The sequence below is a fragment of the Tamandua tetradactyla genome, chromosome 24 (genome assembly GCF_023851605.1).
Source record: "Tamandua tetradactyla isolate mTamTet1 chromosome 24, mTamTet1.pri, whole genome shotgun sequence".
NCBI classification, from domain to species: Eukaryota; Metazoa; Chordata; class Mammalia; order Pilosa; family Myrmecophagidae; genus Tamandua; species Tamandua tetradactyla.
Window position 1 is genome coordinate 56,185,852 of NC_135350.1, and position 21,843 is coordinate 56,207,694.

General features: G+C 32.7%; 1 protein-coding gene across 7 annotated transcripts in view; it reads left to right on the plus strand.

The window, feature by feature from the left end:
* Nucleotides 1-21,843, plus strand: part of ANKRD17 (ankyrin repeat domain 17) — a 164,688-nt gene that overhangs the window by 27,882 nt on the left and 114,963 nt on the right. Inside the window, exon 1 of one of the 7 annotated variants that reach the window (XM_077143196.1) lies at nt 1-6,893. This exon is cut by the window's left edge and continues 22,299 nt beyond it. The exons of the other annotated variants lie outside the window; for them this stretch is intronic. Within the exon in view, the coding sequence (XP_076999311.1) occupies nt 6,840-6,893 (54 nt within the window). The 5' untranslated portion in view covers nt 1-6,839. The remainder of the gene's footprint in view (nt 6,894-21,843) is intronic. 7 annotated transcript variants of the gene reach the window in all.

The window sequence follows — 21,843 nt, forward strand, 5'->3', positions numbered from 1 at the left end:
GGAGGAATTGTAAGATATGATTGTGGTTTAAGTTTGACTTCATAAAATACAATTGCGGTATCTATTACAAACATAAATGTTGGGAAATACTGACTTCTGTTTTCTTATATTGTGTTTTTTTGGGAGATTTGGTAGTAATTGGGTAGCCAAAATTTGTGGGGAAGTTGAAAGTAATTGTAACATTGTTATGAACATTATGAAATGCCCTCATGATAACCTTCAAGGTAGTTCCCAGTATATTGAATGAGACCAGTATTTTTCTGTGTGTGTGTTTTTGAGGGTGGTGATGGAATATTGTTTATGTATAGACCTTGGCAAATTTGTGGAATGTCACAGTAGTGCTCTGAGAGGTTCTCTCTGCGTGAAATCTTGAAAAGATCTCTATGTAGGATCAGTTTGGGTGGGAAAGAGAATGGTACTCCATTATGCAATTTATGGCCCAACCCTTTGTGAATAAAGATAATTTAATGTAATACATTTCTTACAAGATAGAATTAGGAATCTTGAAGAGTAGTAAGTCTTTTGGGGTACTTGCAACAGTTGCTTGCATGCCAGTCCATTCAAGGTTTGTTATGGATAGATTAAACTAGATATAGCAGTGTGGTAACAGGCAACTTATTAGACCAGACTGCTTAGAGCTTATTGACAAGGACCCCACACTATTAAGGAACCAGTAGAGGAGAGCTAGTGACAACAGTGGAATTCCAAGGTTAGCTGGGGAGTTTTTATATCCTAATAATTCTCCATGTTTTGCTACCATCTTAAGTGAGTCACCTGAAGCAGTTTCTTCAGTTCCCTGGAAGAAGTCAGTTATCTTTCAGAAGGGGTGGTAAGAAATTGGTCACTTTGAAAAGTTGGTTTTAGATTTTTCTTTTGTTGTATATGTGTGCATATTTCATATTTCATTTTGGTAAATAGACGTGTTTCTGTGAGCAGAGAACAGCTAAAATGTTACTTACCGGTGTGAATGCTCTACTGTCAGTAGAATTAGCCTATTAAACAACAACAAAATTGAAATATGTATTTCTATTATGCTGTACCTGTTTTATTTTTAATTAAAAATGTTTTAGTACAGAAAAATCTGCAGGGGGTGGTGAATGAGCTAAAAGGAGTAACTACTTTATCAATTTTGTATACATAGAACCATTGTGAAATACTGGAAAAAATAAAGAATGAATTCATATATGACCTATTATGGGTAGAGACAACAAATGCAAGTGTCTAAAAGGAACAGTTATTACTGAAGATGTAAAAATGGGGAAAGTTCTTTTGTTTCTTACGTTGTTAATATCTTACTTATTTGGACAAGGTTGGTGTTCCATCTGTACATAGGACACCTGTAGATGAAGTATTTTGCATTTAAATATAATTCTCTTCTGCACTATTTTAAGTGGAGTTTCAGATTATATTAGTTGAATTAGAGAAGAAAGGAAAGAGACTATAAATGTTTTTATGTTAAACTTGCTGAGAATCAGGATTGAGTTCTTCCATATTTTAGACTCTTGGAGGTGGACTTATTTTATTCTGGAGGTTCTGGTGAAAGTTTAATCATTTTTATTTTAAAATATTACCATCAAATTTAGACCTGAAGTGTATATCAAGAAACCCAGCGAAACAAATTAGTTCTCATTATATTAATAAATAGTGTTTATGTGTGGTCCTATATTCTTAGTATACATTGAATTTTTTTAATGATGATGAAAGTATTACTTTAGAATTTTATGCTTTAAAAATGAGTAATTTGAATGTAAAGGTGGAAGGTAAACAAATAAATATATCCATCAGCATTTTGTTAATTTGATTTAATGAGACTATACTCAAATATTTTCCAAAAAATAAAAATTCTGGATATTTAGAATACTAAATCTGGCAGAAGCATCTGTTCACAATCTACTAAATTAAAGAATTTACTAAACCTTTAATGGAATTTGTATTTTAGCAGGAGGAGACTTTTTTTAAAAAGGTAGATAATTTGACTTTCCATTCTTTTTTCTTCCCCAACAACATACATACAGATAAAATCTGCATTGTAACATTTTGTTGTTACTGAAGTTGTTTCTTAGTCTTTCAGGGGGAATGATTTATATGACTTTGAAAAGGGGCAAAAGTTAGGTGAAAGCAGGTGTAACTTTGATTTGAGATTCTTTGAAAACTGGAAATGATAAGAAACTAAAACTAAATCTACATAATTCATGTTTTAAAGTTCATGCTGAACAGATCTGGACTTGTGTTGATAATGCTTTGTATTTACAGGGAAACAGACCGTCTCATTTACCTTGAAAAGATTAGTTCAACTTTTTTAAAGGGTAATATGGTGACATCTGTTAAAATTTTAAATATGATGCTCATCAAGAAATTTACTGTACAGTTAGTTACATTAAATATGTGTAGAGGATTTATGCCCAAGGGTGTTTATTGCGACATTGTGAAAGATTAGAAACAGTATTATTGCCCATCAATAGGGGGCTGATTAAGTACCAATTATAGTACAGTTCTTCAATGGAAAATTGAGCAACTGTTAGAATCAAAGAGATTAGCTCTGCATGTGTTGATCTGGACCAGTTTTCAAGGAATATTAAATTAAGAAATAGAGATGCAGAAAAATATGCATAATATAGCTCCAAATGTATGAAAATAGTCGTACACTAAGATATGGTTGACGTACATAGGTTATTTCTGGAAGAATACCCTGTTTGTGCCTCTTAGTGGCAGGTGAGAAATAGATTTACTTTTCCCTGTATTCGGTTTTATACTGTGAATGTTATATAACTTTATACATAAAAACCGTAGTTAATAAAAAAAGAAAATAAAATTTGTAGTGCTCTGCTGCATTAGATGTGCATCTAGAACTCTCAGTTACTTTAAAACATAACTGGCTTAGCAGAAATATAAGGTTAAGATCATGGGGATAGTGCTGTTTTAATAATGTATGGGCTTTCAGAAATTTTACCAGATTTTACCAAACTTTTAATTTAAATTCTTTAATTTCTGTCTTTCATTTATAGTTGGTCCAGGTTGTTTCACACTCGGATTTCATAATTCTAAAATATATTTTACATGGTAGAAAGGAAAAAAATAGAAATATAAAGTAATGACTAAGTTTTTTACATTTTGAAAGGTGAAATCAGTTAAGATTTGTTTTTCTAGTAGTTTTTAAATAGGTGAAATCATTACATTTGTTCTACTACCAGTATCAGTTCTTTTTTTAAAAATATATATATTTTTTGAAAAGTTTGGCGTTTCCCTAAGCAGAAAACATATTTCATAGGAACAAAAATTTTTTACAAGAAAAGAAGTTATTTATGGAGAAAAGTTTCTGATGGAAAAAGAAGTTTCTTAGGGTTGCTTGCTTGTCAGCACATTTCTACATAATTTTTTTGTATTGTTTTGTTTGCTTGTTTATCCCTTGTTCAGGCAAGCCAGTGTTGGTCCTAAATAAAATGATAAATTTGGGAAAATTCCTTTATTCAGTATAGGCATTTCTTTAGTTTTTTATTGTCCTTTACCCCCTTTTTTACTTTTTCTTCAATTTGAACATTTGAGTGTTCTTATTTTAGTCAGTATTTTCTTTTATGATTTTAATTACTTATATTTGTTGATTAACATTTGTTTGTATAACTGTTAGTATGCAACCTACTATTTACATTTTTCTGCTTTGGGCTGTTGATTGTGGAATAAAAGATCTTGTGCCATTGAAATCTGTTTTAGACAAATGTGAAGACAATTTTCTTGCCTACGAAATGAGGTTGAACTTTTAGGATAAAGGATCCTAAAGTAGAGGGTATGAATCTTTTTTTATGCCTCTCTGCACAAAGTATCCTGCCATGACAGAGGTTGTCATATTGATAAGAAAACCCAGAAAAAGATTAAGGAGAAAATGATTATTTTGAGGCTGTAAGGCAAAAAATTACAGAAATTTTGAAATTTCAGTTCTTTTTCTATTAAATACTTGTTTCCAATATGTTATTTTAGTGACCTACAGAAATGATCAAAGAACAAATGTTTTTAATCATCAAATTATTACCAGTGATAGCAATAATTTAAATGGAATTAGGATTAGGATGTATTACTAGATATCAAATGATTTTTTTACTTTATGGATTCATTTATTTAATCAGTGGCTCCTTAATTGTATCCATTGCTCTACACCAGAGACTGTGCTGGCCCTGGTTATGCATTGGTGAAAAAAATCAGATGTTATGACTACTTTTATCAAACTGTAAGGGAGACAGATGATTAATGGTATATAAGCATCCATAGTTCTGTAGGAAATCCATAATCACATTTATTATTAAATACTTAACAGTAGATATTAATATAAAATAAGCACCCATAATCGTAGCGTTGAAGGGACAGAGGATAGAGAATAGTTTGATTGACTTGAGCCTGAAAGGGCTCTATTTCTAATCAAGTAAAGGAGGAGAGGTAGCTCATGGAAAAGAAGCATCCTCCAACAAGGGTTAATTGAAACCCAAGCCTGTAGTTTATTTACTTACTTTGGAGGAGCATTTGAGAAAGGGTAACCTTGTTGATGATCTCTTAGTCTAAGGATGAAGCAAATTATTTGAAACATGGAAATAAATGACCTGGAAGTCAGGAAATATTAAAAACCAGGGCATGCGACAGTGGCTTAATGGCAGAATTCTCGCCTGCCATGCTGGAGACCCGGATTCAATTCCCAGTGCCTGCCCATGTAAAAAATATGTATATAAAAATAAGAGCCAGTTTGTTGATTCCTCTTAAACCAGATCTTGACAGTAGGAATTATTTTTGTTTGAGGAGTCTACAAATGCCAGAAATACCCATACATAAATGTAAGTACTATATGTGGTTTGAGGGAAAAGAATATGTTTATTATCCTTTGTCATTTATTCCACAGAGTCTTTAGAGTCAGACAATCCTTGGTTTGAATCGCAGTTCTGCTATATAGCTGTATGCACTGTCAGAGACTTGGTTTTCTCATCTGTAAAAAAAAAAATGAGAATAATATCACCTGGAGAAGCATAATTGATGGTTCAGAGGATGAACTCTGGAGCCCAACTGCCTTTAATCAAATCTTAGCTTCTTCATTTAGTTTTTAGTAAGTTGGGCAAGTTATTTAACCTTTCTATATCCCAGTTTCTACATATAATAATGGTACCTGCCTTTTAGGATAATAATAGTACTTGCATTTTAGGATTATTATGAGGACTGAGTTAATATATAAAAAAAAAACATTTAAAATGGTGCCTGGCACATAGTAAGCACAGTGTAATTATAAATATTATTTTAAATACCATCACTTAGCTTAGTAGAGTTGTGAGGGTTAAGTAACCTGATTTTTTTTTTTTTTTTAATTTAATTTACTGTGCCAGGCACGGTAAAGGTGTCTCCTAAATATCTGAATAGATATTCCATGTAATAGGTATTTTATTTCGTTTAATCTTCACTTAAACCTGTTAAAAAGAAACATTATCTGTTTTGTTCACTGCACCTGGAACAGTTTGTGGTACATAACAGATCTTCCAAGCTGAATGAATGTGTATCACATTTTATTGATAAGTAAACTGATGCCCATTGAAATTCCAAAATCTCTCTCAATTAAACCACAATGTTAACTTTGAAGAGCTATTACTGTACTGACAGTGTCATTCACATCATTACTTCTCTCAGTTTAGATTTGGTCATTTGAGTTAATCTATTCTGTCCTCTGTTTTTTCCCCCTATTTTTCATTTTTTTAAAAAATTAGCTTTCTTTAGTTAGGTTGGGAAAATTGAGACTAGAAAAACTGATGTTATTTTTAGAATTATAATTGGATTGATTAATCTGCACATTTAGGGATCATTCAAATCTTCAAATTAACTTTGGGTCCTGCAGATCACTGTTATGTTAATGCTACAGAGCATAAAAACATTGTTCCTTTTCCATGTCATTTTTCATATTCTAGTTTGTATAAGGGAAAAAATTGACAAACAAATTTTACTGAATTGGGGATCAGTTACAAGTAATGAATATTATATAAATTGGCTCTATTATTATTCACCCACCATATTTGCTATTTGATACAAATGTGGCCCTAAATTTAATTTATCTGTAATATTTTGGTCTCTTGCAGTCTTTAAGGTAAGGGAAAAAGAAAGATCAGTTCTTTGGCTGGCAGATGAAATTAAAGACACTAGTAGAAAATGAATATATAGTGTATGGTATGTTATGTCTCACTTCAGAGGTTATAAATCAGTTAAGTGTTAACTTCATTCTCTTAGGGATTTCCAAACAGATTAGTTTATAATAACCAGTTTACCTTTTTAAAAAATCTACATTAGAATAATTATTGTGGGCATTTAAGTAAAAAACTATATGTATATGCTATATAGTCCATTTGCCTGGTATACAGATTCCTAATTTGGCATTATCTTGCCTCCTCCTTTGGTCTTTAATAGAACCATTTATCTTACTGCAAGGCTTTACTAAGGATAAATTGCTGCGTAACCCAATTCAGCCTCTTTTGTTCAACCAGAAGCCAGACATGTTAAATAGCTTTTAAAATATATGTTTGTATAATTACTTCAGTTTTGAAATTTTTAGAATTTAAAAATTTGAAATAGTAAAATAAGAGACTATTTTGCCTATTGAAATTACTTCACAGAACTTTGCTTTGGAATAGAGCTTCTGTATCTTTAAAAAATACACAGTGAATCACCCCTGCTCTTTTGGTAGATTCCTGGCTAGTGAACAGCTAAGCTGCTTTAGGCATGTAATAGAACATTCCATTTCCTGTTCCCTTGCTGACACAGAGGAGTGTTCCTGCTGGCAATGATCTAATCATAGTGCAGTAAGAAACATGGCAGTTTGATAAAACATGGTGGAGACAGCGGCTGAAATGGAAGCATATGTTCTAGAAGACATTCTTGAGGTAGGGGTAGGTTTGTAAATGAAATGAAAGTTGAAATCTGAACAAAGAAATCTTATCTGCAGGATTTATTTTACAGATGAATAGATTAGATGAGAGAGCAGAGACAAGGCATAAAAGCAAGACACCGTCAGGTCAGACCTCATTCTGCATGAAAATGTGCCAGTCTGGTTTACATGATTATTAAACATGTTGAATTATTTTGTTTAAACTGAATGTTTTTGCAAATTGTGGATGTATGTTTGGTAGGAAAAAAAAAGGGAAAAACGAAGGGACCTCAGACTTAGTAAAAATCCTGCTGGTGGTGTGACCTTTAGATTAATTCATTAGAAGGTGGGGTCTGCAAAGCTGCTTTGAGTAGATTTAGTATCATATGTCTTAGAATTCATTTACATATATAAGCCTAATGCTTTGCTTACAGTTAACTATTAAAAACAGCTGATTGTTTTAGCTTCTAGGATAAAATTAAGCATATATATCTGTGATTGCTTAATTTAGTACACTTTGGTCCTAGCTTTTTCATGTGACTTTGGCTATTATGCAATGTTTAAATTACTAAATTAAAATTTCCAAGCCCTTAAATTTAAGGCACTAATGTTACAGAGCTAACAAACATTTCCTGTGTTTTGAGTCATGGGAGTTTGAAATTATATTTTCTTTTCTCTTTGTTCATATTAATTTTATAAGAACCTATTTGAGTATAAATCAGTTCAAGGAAATACATGTCAAAGCAAAACCAAAATTTATTTTGGCCTTAGTTATAGTATACTATCAAGCATTAGTATTTGTAGGTATAGGTACTTCAAGCCCATTTTCATATCTGTGGGGTTGTGGGGTTGTGTTTTTTTTAGTTGTTTCTCACTGGGAAATAAAAACCATTTAGATAAAGAGGTTTCAGGATGGTGAGTGTTATTCCTAACATTTAGTCTAATAAGATAATTCATTAAACATTTCGTTGTTTTCGGGAGGAGATTTCATTGGGGCTTAGAGGGCTTGAGAGAAGCTGCAAAGGGAACCTAGGCGGGGTTAGGAGGAGAAAAAAGCCTATGCGCATTATAAAGTGCTGCATGATCAATGAGCGTTTTCTAGAGTCCCTCAGTGTGTGCTTGGAGCTGACATTGCAGCAAGTCTCACGGTTGTTCTGCAGAATGAAAACTGATTCCATTGTATTATCTAGCTCCTTGCAGACACCTGCCCACATACTTATTCCCCCTCTCCTAAAAGCTTATTGTCAGAGTTGAATCCTGTGATTAATTTCCATTCTTCTCTTTTTTTTATTTTGATGTACTATTAGTGAGTTTCCTTAGAAATGGTATGGTGAAATTACCTACTTAAAAATAGTGGTATACAACTATCAAGGGACTTCAGTGATTAGGAATGGTCACATTGTTTTTTTAGTGGCTTAGTTTAAACAACTCTAATTAGATTATAAAGTTGTAGCAGTACATTTAATCTGCTTTTTTAAGATTTTGCTTCGGATTTTAAATTAGTGTAGTTCATACATTTCAGTACATTTGACAGTTTTCTTTAGCCATTTAAAACTTCAGTATATAACAGATTTTAGAAATTTTTGTTTTCTGTGAAAAAAAGTTGCTGTGAACATAGTTTTGGGCTTTCAGTGTAGATTTTTCTAATGTTATGTTGATAGTTGGCTTTAATTTTTCCGTTAAAATTGTTTAATATCACATTGATTTCTTTTATTACCTAATTTATTCATTGTTACTAGTTATTGAAATCACCTCTACAATTTTGTTCTAATTTTGCAATCTATCTTAATTTGGTTTCTATATATCTATTGCATTAAACCATACTAAATGGTTTTCTCTTTATTTAAAATATTATTTGTTGTGAGTTTGTCAATAATTGCAAACTAGATATGAAAATTTTCCAAGTCATTATAAAATAGATTTATTTTCCAAATTTTTATGTACTTACACAGACTTAATGCTAAAAGTAACACTGCAAAGAGAATAAACTTGCTGACTCTGAAGTTATATGTACCATTTTCTAAAGTACCTTAAATTGCAAGTAAATAGGTATGTATTACATCATGAACTTTCCAGAAAAAAAAAATTTAAAGGATAAAATTTGCAAAATTTCTGTTAATTTATAATGAAGCTCATCTACATACCACATGACAGTTCTATTTTGGTAACTAATATTGAGCTGTTTGAAGTTTGTCATAATTTTATCTTTGTGGCTTTATTGTTGAACATCTGGAATGTTATGTAGATTTCTGCTTATATACTTAAATAAACATTTGGCCCCCACTATTTTATTCAACCTATGGAAAGGTGAAATCTCTTGGCATACCATAAGGCAGTCTATTTTACTTGCTATAGTAGGTTATTCTATTAGTGGCAATTTAGGTTTTCTTTAGAATCAAATAATTTTAGAAAATGTTTTTAAAATGATTTAGAAGCATTTTTGAAAGTGAAATGAATTCAGACAGCTTTAGATCTCATCTCCATATCTAGGAAGTTTTGTGAAGGCTTAGGGTAGGAACCCTCCTAGAACCTGGTACTTTGAGTATAAGAATGCTGCTAGAAATGAAGGGTTATAGGGGACCCATGTTCTGATTTCTTTTTGGTCTGGCCTTTTAGATTGTGCTATAAATTCCTGACGCAGGAAGCTCTACTTAAAAGAGTAAGACTTTTTTTTTTTTTTTTTTCTGTCTAAAGTAGTTGAAAGAAACTGCTATTTGTAGGGAAAATCTTACTCTGCTTGGGTCAGAATAGCTGTGATTTTCAACAGTATTTGAACAAAGCTAAAATCTGGTAATCTGGACTAGCTGTCATTTTAAGGCCGAATTCCTTTGAGTAGACAGACTACAATAGGGATAATAATGGTTAGGAGGCAGCTAGGGGTGGTAAATGTGTTAATACATTGAGAAGCATAGTATCAATAAAGTAAGAGGCAAAAGCAGTTTATGTTTGGCAGCCGTAATAGAAGCACAGATTCTTATCCTGTGGTCTTAAAATACTTGATAAGGTTGATGCATTTTCTTTACCATGTTAGAGAGGTGTTTGTGGTGGGGAATGGAAACGGGACTGGAGGACTCTTCCTTCTGAATATATTCAACCCCATGGAATGGGAGGTTTTACGATACCACTGGGATTGGGTGATACCTGTTAGAATTGGACACCCACAAAAATGAAAATTAAACTTTTAACTTGGTCCTTTGAACATTTTTCAGGAACTCTTTTAAAATCTTAATACTAATAAAAGAAGACTCAAAATCAGTCAGTATTGTACAGATTAATTCTCATAGTGCTATGTTTTACCTTTTCAATTGTGAATCCTTATTTTATATACCCCATGTTTATATATTTTTTTAATTCTGTTTATTTAACTTCATTTTTTTAAATGTTCTTAAAAAGCTTAAGTAAAATATTGTTTCTAAAATTTATAGTAAAACTAGAAAAAGTTGATTTCAACGTATATAGTTGCTCCTCAACTTTCTTGGCTAATGGATTAAATAGAATAATTTGGTAATTTAAATTAATCCAATAATCTAGTCGTTAATTTTCTCCACCAAGCCAAAGTAGTCAAAGTGTTTATGTTTTCTTCTGCCCACCTTCTGTAGAGGAGCTAATATTCAAGAAAGTAGCCAAATACCAATAATAGAAAAAGTATAGAGAGGCCATATAAGTATTTTTTCTTTTATAGCTTATGTTACTTTTGCTTAGACATGATAATTTTAGAGTTTTAATAATTTTCCTAAAACTTACGGATTCTAGTCCTTAGAAAGATCAATAGGAGGAAGAAGTCTTACAAACTTTTTTTGTGTATATCCAAAATTTGTATGAACAGGTGCTGTACTCATATACCTGAAGTTTATATAATGACTTTTTAATATGAAAACATGAAACAGGGAGATTGTCATAAACTTGATTACTATATATTGTAGCTTTTATTATTTATAATTGAACCACTTGTAATAGTTTTCTATAAGCATTGTCATTAGAAATAAGACATCTTCACAAATACTGTCAACTGAAATACAGTTTAATCTTTTAATTTTAGTTAAACCCAAAATGCTTTTTTGGGTATAAGAATTCATCTTGCTCTGTAATTTTGGCAAAAGAAGTTCCTTTCCACTCCTTAAATAAGACTGAAAGATTCACAGGGAAGTTATTGTTTCCCTTTGATTTGTCAAGATTATAGACTACTGGTAAATAGAGGATTCTAGTTCAAACAGAAGAAATCCACTTGCTATTTACCATAATTATTTTTAGTAATGACATCAAATCTATATTTAGTAGCCTCTTTTGATAAAAAGTAGTACATTTCCTTTTATTCTATAAAACAATGACCTTTGTAATGTACATATTTATATATTATATTAATAGGTCTTCTGTGGATTTCTCAGTTCTATATTTTTCACTAGAAAGAATTGGAGTAACAGTTGGGACATAAGTGTAAGTTGACTAAGAGACTGAAAATTTTAGTTAAAATGTAAATTATGTGAGCTAATATAAGTAATATTTTCAGGATATGTGCAGGTACATATTTGAATAATAGCGTTTTACTTCATTGTTTCCATCCAGGTCAGTGGAAACCCATATTTTAACATTCTCCTTACAAAGCTAATATTCTTCATACATCCTGAACTTTTTAGGAAGCAGATATTTTTTGTTATTAAGACACCTTTAGATTTTTTTTAATGTTATTTAATTGCTGTGTATATTTATGAATGTGAGGCTATTAAGAACATCCTCTGAATCCTGTTTTCACCATTTGTGGTTAAAGCTTTTTCTGTTCTTACTATTTAACACATACAACATGCGCACTCATGTATATAATCATATATACCACACATACATACATACATAGATACTCATACTTCTGTTCCTGCATAATATACAGTATTAATACTCTTCTTTGAAAGCCGAATTCATCTTGGAAGGTGGGGGCAGAAGTTGCAACATTGCTTTTACACACCAACTTTGAGGAAACAAATGGGGGAATATCAGAAGGTGGCTGAAAGGCACACTTGTATTACCTAAAAATCTCTCTTAAAGAATACTAATATCTTAGTAGAATATGGAGGCTACACACAGCTTGCAAAAAGGGTAGTGTAACTAAAACTTTGGGACTAAATCTATTACCCTATATGAGATTAAGACAGGGTTGTCCGATTTTGCCATCCAGTCCCATGTCAGTCATAGATAAATGATTAATGCATACAAATGGAGGATGAACTAGGAAGGGTTGACATACATTGTTATCTGCATATATGTAAAACAGCATTGGCACTTTCCTAATTCTTAATCATTGGGGACATTTGTTCTAATGTTGACTGAAGAGTTCATTTTGGTATGAAATGACTTGATAACTACAAAGTTGGTGAGCATCAGAGTCTTGCTTAATATTGGTTTGGTTTAGTATTAGCTTCCAGATTTGTACAGCTGAAGGCCTTTGATGAAGTGTTCATAAATGTTAACTGTCTATAAAATGATAACATTTGGTTTAATGAGTAGTTTGATTAATACTGGTTATTAATAATTTGGTCTTGGATGAAACCTGACTTCTTACTAGCTGGATATACTGTAAATAATATGCTTACATAATTTTGTGTTTGGAGGAGTAATAAACACATTATACCATTTATTGAGTATTAGAAGGACATTGCCATGCATTTCACAAGCATTGTTTTTATTTAACCCTCTAAATGACTCTGTAAGGAGGTAGGTACCCACTTCATAGATGTCTTCTAAGGAATAAATGATGTAATCTGTAAACATTTAATTTAGCCCAGTACTTATCATATTATAAATACTTAACTGCCACCTGTTTGTTATAGTGATAATAACTGTCATATCTTATTCCTGTGGTAATAATTATCATCCCCCTTATGACAGAGGAAGACACTTGGAGCCTCAGGGATGATTGGAGTAGTGATTCTCAATTTTTTTTTATCTTGGAATCCTTTTACACTCATAAAAATTATGGAAGATTCAAAAGGGTTTTTGTTAATGTACATTTTTATAAAAGTTGATTTTACCCAGTTTTATAAATTTCTTCAATGTCTGGCTTAATTGAAGATAACTACATTCTCATATATGCTTTTATTATAGTCAGTTTTTTGTGATGCATTGTTTTAGTTAAAGTCTGTGAAAGAAGAAATCTGGTCTCGCACCGATATGAGGGTAGAAAAGGGAAAAATATTTTAACACCTCTTTCAGATTTTTGGGAATATTTACCAATCTCAAACATGACAAATAGTAGTTTCTAGGAAGATTAGTTGCAGTAAGGATTCTGAAACATTTCTCAGTGAACTTATAATCTAATTTTTAGTCTCATTTTGTTAGATTAAAATCCACTGGTTTATAGTTTCTTTGTATCTTACCCATGCATGATTTGGAAAATACCACTTTACTGACTTCCAGATATTTGGATACATTTTCTTCTGCAATACCAAAAAACAAACAAAAAACCTGTATTTGTTAGCATCAACACTAATATCCTTAGAAAAATCTTTGAAAACTGAGAAGTTGTGCCATTCACTCTATCAGATACGAGTTTTCCAAAATTCTAATTTTTCCTTGAAAGCTTCAGTTTTATCATTGATGACAGAAGCTGTCAGGTTTTTTTTCTTGAAATGACAGGTTCGACTCTATTTTTTTGTAAAATGTCTGCCAAGTTTGAATAACCATGATTTGTCTCAAGGAAATATTATGTTGCATGAAAAAAGTGACTGATTCACCTCGAATTTGCCCAACTGTTTTTCTTGAGGCAACTACCATACTTAGGAATGTAACAGAAGTGCTTCCCATTTTGTCATACAGAATATTAAAAAGTCAACATACTCAAGGTTGAAACTTAATAAAATTAATACTTTTTACTGCTTCATAAAGGAAACTGGCCTTTTATTTGTCTTCATGAGTGCACATGGCAGAGAAGAATAGATTGTCAGCTAACTTGGACAAATTGGTGTCATAACCTTGATTCATGCTAAGGGGCTACCAATTTTTTACTTACAATTGTTTTCAGTACAAATGTCAACACATTGAAACTAGCCAATAACATCTTAGTATTATTTTAAAAATAGTTTAGACTTCATGAATCATTGAAAGAATCTTGGGGATCCCCATGGATCCTGTGGAATACACTTGAACTGCCAAAGTTTACTGTCAGTGAGTGGAGAAAACTAAGATTTAGACCAAGTCTGTTTGATTCAAATGTCTTATTTTACTATGTTATGAAATTACTTAATTTAGCACATAGGCTCAACTTCTTTAACCTCTTTTGACAGTCCCTACCAGGTCACTATACCCTTCTGTAGGAATTTTAAGAAGTGGAAAAAACTCATCGTTGTGTGATAGTTTGAACCTTGCTCAAAAATTATGTCTGAGATTAGTCTTTCATAAGTCTGGAAATAAGGATTTGAAGACTCCTGAGTGAAAAAATAACTTTTTACAAAGTAATGAGTGAAAGGAGAAACTAGAAATTAGTTGAGAACTCTTTTGCTTGTAGACTAACATTAAGTAGTAACAGTGTTTTGATGGAAGAAAATAAAGATATTTCTTTTGTTGGAGAAGGAAAAGAACAAGACCTGGTTGACATTGTCAAAAGAACTAATTCTTGTGCAGTAATAAAGAGAATAATTAAAAATTGAAGTGGGTTTAAAAATTCTATCAAATGTTTTATGTTAAAATTCTACTGAATGTGAAAAACAAAAAAATTCTACTGAATGTAGGACAGCAAAGTTAAAGAAGGTACAGGCAGTGACCACCGAGTTGAACTTGATCAAACGGGAAAAATCAACTTTTCCCTGTTGTCATGAATGGCAAAGATGTTTTGTGATGCAGTGAACTAGAAAGGATCTTTGGTTTTCCTGTCCCCTATTCATATGTGTCCAACGTGAGCCATGGTGCTCCCCAGAAACTGCTTGGGAGGTCATGGGGCGTGCCGTCATTTGACACCTCTTCGTCCCCCTCAAGGACTACTTTCCCTGTGAATAGTGGCTCCCCAGGTGCGCTGGGACCACTGAGGAAAGGGGGCAGAACCAAGACTCAGGAGGGTGTCCCTCAGGAGGCGGGGATCCCTGGGCTCTGGCCTTCCAAAGCCTAGCTGTATGTGGTCACCATGCATACCTCAGTGTCCCCCAATCATTCTGTGGGAGCAGAACTACCCAACCCTTTCTCTTGCAGGGTAAGGCTTGTGTTGCTAGCATGGCCAAGGCCCCCTCCTTGTGCACAGTTCAGACCAGGCCACTCATATTGGCCAAACACAGTGCTCGTTTTTTCTCCTGAACCTTTAAAACTTGAAGTATAGGTAATAAGATTGCTTTGTTTTTTTTCCCTCCTGGGTTTATGGCTCAGGGAAATTATGGTTGAGATACCAAATCCACAGTGCCCAACAACTCTCCAGTACTCAGGTTAATGCTGAAATCCCACCCAAGGCAGATATTGCCAAGACTTTAATTTTTTAACATCTGCTGCTCTGTGTTTACAGGAGTGTGCGGTTGATAGACATGTAGCTAAGGAAGATTATAAAGGCCCAGGATGTTTTTTTTCCTAGGGCTAGCAGGAGGTGAAAATGATGTGTCTATGTATGTCTTTCTGAAACTTACCTGGCACATTCCTCTTTCCTCTGTATAAGAGCTGAAACCTACTTTTGGGGGACCGTTTAGAATGTTTTCCACAATGATGATGATATCAGCAGGGATGATGTCATCACATTCAGGGCTGTGTTTTTTTCCCACTCACCCAAGGGCAGGACCACCCTTAGCTAAATCCCTCCCAGTGACTGCAACAGCTCCCTGGAGAGCCAAGGAAATGGTGGGCCTAGTTAAAAGCTGCCATGTATTATGTAGACAAGTGGGGCTTCTCTATCTCTCTGTCTGCATGTGTGGGGAGTGAAGGAGGGAGCTTAGGTAAGAACTCCTTCCCCAAAAGATGCACAACACCCCCAAATCCTCCTACTCAGGTACAGGTGTCCAGAGTAGAAGTATGTCACCCCAACCAACTTCTCATCCCTTTTCTATACTTAGAATCAGTAACAGCCAGGGGCTGAAGCACACTCCTTGCGCTTTACCCTCATCCAAGAGATGGCAGGGAAAAACTCCAATAAAAGCCTGAGCCTCCCTCCAGAGATTTTTAAATGCTTTTTTAATCTATAAGTCATTTTTTAAGGGGAATGGAGGTCGGACAAGGTGTATTTCAGAAATGCTGTTGTCCTGGTTTTTAATGCCTTTTACTCTTCTTACTAGTGCTATTTTGTAGAGTATGAATCAAGGTTGACAAGATTTTTGTTTTTTTAAATACACTTCTATTTTAATCTGACGTCTATATTTATGTTTAGCAGTTTCATAAACTTTTTTTTTGATAACGGGAACCATGTCACAAGTATGGGAAAAAACTGTGCCTTATCTCAACAGTTTTGCTAATTTTTAGGCTGAAAGATGACAGATGCCTAGAGCTTGTTTAATTAAAATCAGTATTTATGACCAAAAAAAAAATTCTGCTGAATGATTAGGAGTACAGTTCATAAGTTGTAACTCTGATTACTTTTATTTTGGCAGGCAAAACAAGTATGTGTAACATTTGTCAAATTTGAATTTTTTCATTTTGAAAGCTATAGGCTTCTTTTCTGTATCCTATCATAGGTGCCGCTTTGGTGTTTATCTGGTCGAGAGAAATTCTTCCTTTGAGATTAGATCAATTTTAGGTTGTCTATGAAAATGAAAAATTAGGATTCAGATGATTTATGTCTTCACATATCCAAAGAAGTCTTATGCTGTTAGTTTCAAAGTTTTTTGCATAATAACAAAATTATGTCATTTAAAATTCACTTTATAGCTTCCTCTTGTATTTATATTTGTATAAATATAAACATTTATGTGTATTTATGTTTTTGCCACATTTTACTTTTGGAATTGGCACTGAAGTAGATAATTTGACTTGTTCCCATAGGAAAAATGAAGTGTCAGTAACATCTGTATGTCTTTCTATCCTTCCACTTCAGATCCCACCTATTCTCCCTACTGTCATATGCCTATGAGAAGTTGAGATGAGGCAAAGTGTTGAACCATTGGGTTCCATGTTTAGTCTCTGATCTTATCTCACTGAGCCTCTTTCTCTAAGTTTTGATACCTGCTGCCTACTTCACCTTGGTTTCTTCTTCCTGCTAGATTGTCTAGATTCTTACCCTCCACTTGATGTTTGGATATTGCTGCCAGCCTGATTCCTTGATTTTGCAATGACCTTCTCATTTGTTGATCTTCTCATTTGTCTAACTAGTGTTTACTCTTAGCTGGTTCTAACCTTGAATTTGCCCTGCTATTATTCCCAGTCCTTGTCAGAGGTGCTGCATTTGGAATTTATTTCTTATCATAAAACCGTGTATTTGTGTGCCTTGCTTAAGCAAGTTTGAGAAATCAGTTTCTAAATTCTTTTATTTCATAAGAAAGAATGTTAGATTTTCCTAGAAATACATGCTGTGTTTAAGTGTTCACACATATGGGGAAGTTTTTCTTTTTAAGATTTGTGTCACCTTTTGTATGGTATTTTGTATCTTCTTAAAATATCTTTCTCAGTTTTTCTTTCTCTTCTACTGTTTCTTAATTTTCTCTATGAACTAAAGTAAATGGAGATAGCATATGGATAGAAAAGTGCTTTTTCTACAAAACTTTATCCATCTAAAGAACCAAAATATTAGGATCAAGCCTTACATATGTCATTTAAAAAGTTTGGCAGTGGATCGTGATTTTATAAATAATTTATGAATAAAGCAAAACATCATCTATAAAGTGTTAGGTAACTGGAAATGCTGAATTATGCTGACGTTAATTTTAAGTATTTCTAGACTTAAGTTTAACAGGCTTCCTTTTTCATTGTCTTGAGCTTGTAGTACAGAGTATGATTTTCTGTGAATAGTGTTGTTCTTCATGGTGTCTTCAGTGACTCTTAGTATTGTATCTTAAACATAGTAAATGCCTGTTTTTTTTATTTTAATTTGAGATATTCTTTTATAGTGAAGGAATAACTGTCCTATCTTTTCTTCCTTACATGGAATGATAAAAAGCTAAATGTCATTCATATTGCTCAAATCAAGAAAAGTAATCAACAGGCTGGAGTTTTAAGGATTATAAGGTTTATGTCATGTGAAACAAGATTTTTGGTTTTTTAATTCCTGGGAGTCTTAATCTCAAATTAAAGTGTACTATATTGTTTTTCTTTGATCCCTTATAGACATAAAAGCCTTTAACTAGAACTCTTTAGGTAGTGACTTCAATAGCCTCTAAATAGAAAGTTTGAAATGATGGTGCCAATCTCCTATATATTTCAAAAGCTTTATAAACTGCATTACTATTTTACTTCACATTTAAAAATCAAATCCAAGCCCAATTTGACACTTGAACTTTTTTTATTGTATAACATGTATGCAAAGCAAAGGAATAAAAAAGCAATTTTCAGAGCGCTCTTCAACAAGTAGTTACAGAACAGATCCCCGAGTTTGTTATGGGCTGCCATACCATCCTCTTAGATTTTTCCTACTATCTGCTCCAGAATGTAAGAGGCTAGAAGGAATAAATATTTTTCTGTCATCACAATTGACTTTTTTTCTCTTTTTTTGTGTGTGAAAAATAGCATATATACAAAAAAGCAATAAATTTCAAAGCACTGTACAATTAGTTGTAGAACAGATTTCAGAGTTTGGTGTGGGGTTCAATTCCACGGTTTTAGGTTTTTACTTCTAGCTGCTCTAAGATACTGGAGACTAAAAGAAATACCCATTTAATGGTTTAACCGTCATATTTGTTATTAAACCCTCCCTTCTCTGTATAACTCCACCATCACCTTTGATCCTTCTGTCCCACTCTTCAGGGGTACTTGCGCTATGGCCATTCTAACTTTTTTATGTTGAAAGGGGCTGACGCTTGAACTCTTTATTATTTGACTTCATTCTACATATCCGATTTTATGCTTTACATTGTGTTCTACTATTCTGCTGTTGCTCACATCTACCACCCTCTTCAGTATCTATTCATTATTCAAATCCTACTTAGATCCCACCTCTTCCTTAGGATTTTCACTCCCTAGTCTTCTCTTTACAGTAATTATCTTCCACCCTTTTTGATATTTGCCTCCAGGGTCCCTCTCCACTTTTCAATAGTAAAATTTAAACAGTAATGTAAGACCACATACTTTTGAAATATTTTATGATTTGTATCTCTCTTTAAATTAAAAAAAAATATTTATGTATTTACTATGTAAAATTTCATCTTAGCCTCCCAAAGAACTTCAGTAGTTTTTTAGAGTACATACTCTAAAAAATAAAAATATAAAAGCTATAATAATAAATTGACTGGCATAAAAATAGTATGCAGAAATGCATATGTAACTATTACACTTAGATCAAATTAACTAGCAAACAAAGCAGAAATGGAAACTTGATGACTTTTGAGATTAGAATTGTCTCTAAGCTCTACGGGCATACTAGGTGATCTGCAGAAGTGATACATTTTCTGGAATTAGATATGGGAAAAATTCCTCCTTGGGCTCCTATAATAGAGCCATACAGTATGTTGTAGTAAATAAGTTCTTCAGTACATCTAAAATAAACAAGTTTCATATTATTTCAACTGTATTAAGCTAAGCTTTTGCTGATAAAATACAATTCAGTTAAAAAATGTAATCTAAGTGCTTAGTTTTCTCCGAGGATATGATTTAGAACATATGGAGCAGAGTTTGCACACTGGTGACTTCTTGGCCATATCAGGCAAATAAATGTGTTTTGTGTAGCCCATATAATGTTGGCCTGTGGAGTGAGCATGATATAGATATCCGTTTATTTACATTTTCCTTAATTGGTCCCAGCGTTGCTGTGTAGTTTTCACTGTTTAGATCTTGCAAATATTTTGTTGAATTTATCCCAATGTGTTTTACATTTTTTGGTGTTACTGTAAATAATAGATCTTTTTATTTTATTTTGCAGTTGTTTGTTGCTTATATATAGGAATACAATAGATATTTATATATTCACCTTGATCCTGCAGGTTTGCTGAACTCACTTATTTTTGTGTGGTGATGGTGTGTGTATGTTACATTTTAGAATTTTCTATGTATGTGTTCTTGTCTACAGATGAAGTTGGTTCCCCACCAATCTTTCTAGGCTTTTATTTCTTTATTTCTTGCTTATTGCCCTAGCTAGGACCTCTAGTAAAATGTCAAACAGGATTGGTTACTGTGGGCATCTTTGCCTTGTTCCTGACTTTGGAAGGAAAGTGTTAGTCTTTTATATTATGGTATTTTCCATGTTTTTTTCTTGATTTCTTTTACTGATTGAGGACAGTCTCCTTTATTCCTAGTCTGCTGACAAGTTTTTATTACCAAAACATGTTGAATTTTATCAAGTGCCTTTATCTGTATTTTTAAGATGATCTGGTGATTTTTCTCCTTTATTCTGTTATAGTATGGAATGCTAATTGATTTCTGGATTTTAAATCATATTCTTGGGATAAACTCTATTTGGTCATGATATTTCACCCATTTTATATATGGCTGGATTTGATGTACTAATATTTTGTGAAAGATTATTCTTCTTCCCAAGCTATATTGGTGAAATATAGCTCCTTCCATTTTCTTTTCCTGGAATACCTTTGACTGGTTTTAGTGTCGGGGAAATGCTAGCCTGAAAGTTTGTATACAATTAAATGTTTGATTATGTTGAGCAGTGAAGCCATGTGCCCTGGTGAGGATTTTAATTAATAATTCAATTTCTTTAACTTATAGGACTGTTAAGATTTTCTCTCTCACTTTCAGGAAATTTTGTCTTGCAAGGAATTTGTCTGTTTCAATCTAAGTTGTTGAATTAATTGACAAGAATTGCTTATAACAGTTCCTTACTCTTTAAGTAATGGTAGGCTCCATGATGATGCTCCCTCTTTTATTCCTGATATTGATAATTTACATTTTCTCTTCCTTTCTTGGTCATTTTAATAAGAAGTTTATCAATCTTATTTTTTATAAATCTTAAATTAATTTTCATTTCATATCACTGATTTTCTGCATTTTGTCCATTTTCTATTTCATAGTTTCAGCTCTTATTATTTCCTTACTTCTGCTTACTTTGATATTAATTTGTTCCTCTTTTTCTAGCTCCTTAGATGTGGAATGATTTTTAACTTTAAATCTTTTCTGTTATCAGTGTATAAAGCTATAAATTTCCTTCTACACATTGCTTTAAGATATTCCACAAAATTTGATATGTTGTATTTTTACTACATACAGTTCTGCATATTTTCTAATTTCACTTGTGATTTCCTCTTTGACTCATTCTGCCTTTCTCCATTGTGGTTTCATGGGAGAATTAAGCAATAATGTCTGAGACATCTATTCTGTTTTATGCATCTAGAATGGTATTACTTAATGCCATCCTTGGGAAAATTGAGAAAATATTTAAAAGTAGGATATTTCCATTCTAAATATGCTGGGATATTCCAGATTTCTAGTTTGTTTTGTTAGAGAATATATAGTGTTTCAAAATATATATGATTCATTTTAGCGAATGTCCCATGAACACTTGAAAAGAATATGTTCTCTGCAGTTATTCAGTTCAGTGGTCTGTAAATGTCAGGTAGTGTAAGTAGGTTGATATTGTTGTTAAATCTTTTAATGTATTTGCTGACTTCTTGTCTACTTATTCTGTCAATTTCTGAGAGGTAAGTGTTGAAATCTCCAACTTTAATTGTGGAATGTCCCAGTTTCTCTTCCTGGTCTGTCAGTTTTTGCTTCATATATTTTGAAGCTTTATTATGAGGTAGTACATATTTAGGATTATTTTTTATGTTTTCTTGCTGAATTGATCCTTTTATTGTTATGAAATATCCTTCCTGGTCTGTCAGTTTTTGCTTCATATAATTTGGAGCTTTATTATGAGATAGTACATATTTAGGATTATTATGTTTTCTTGCTAAATTGATCCTTTTATTGTTATGAAATGT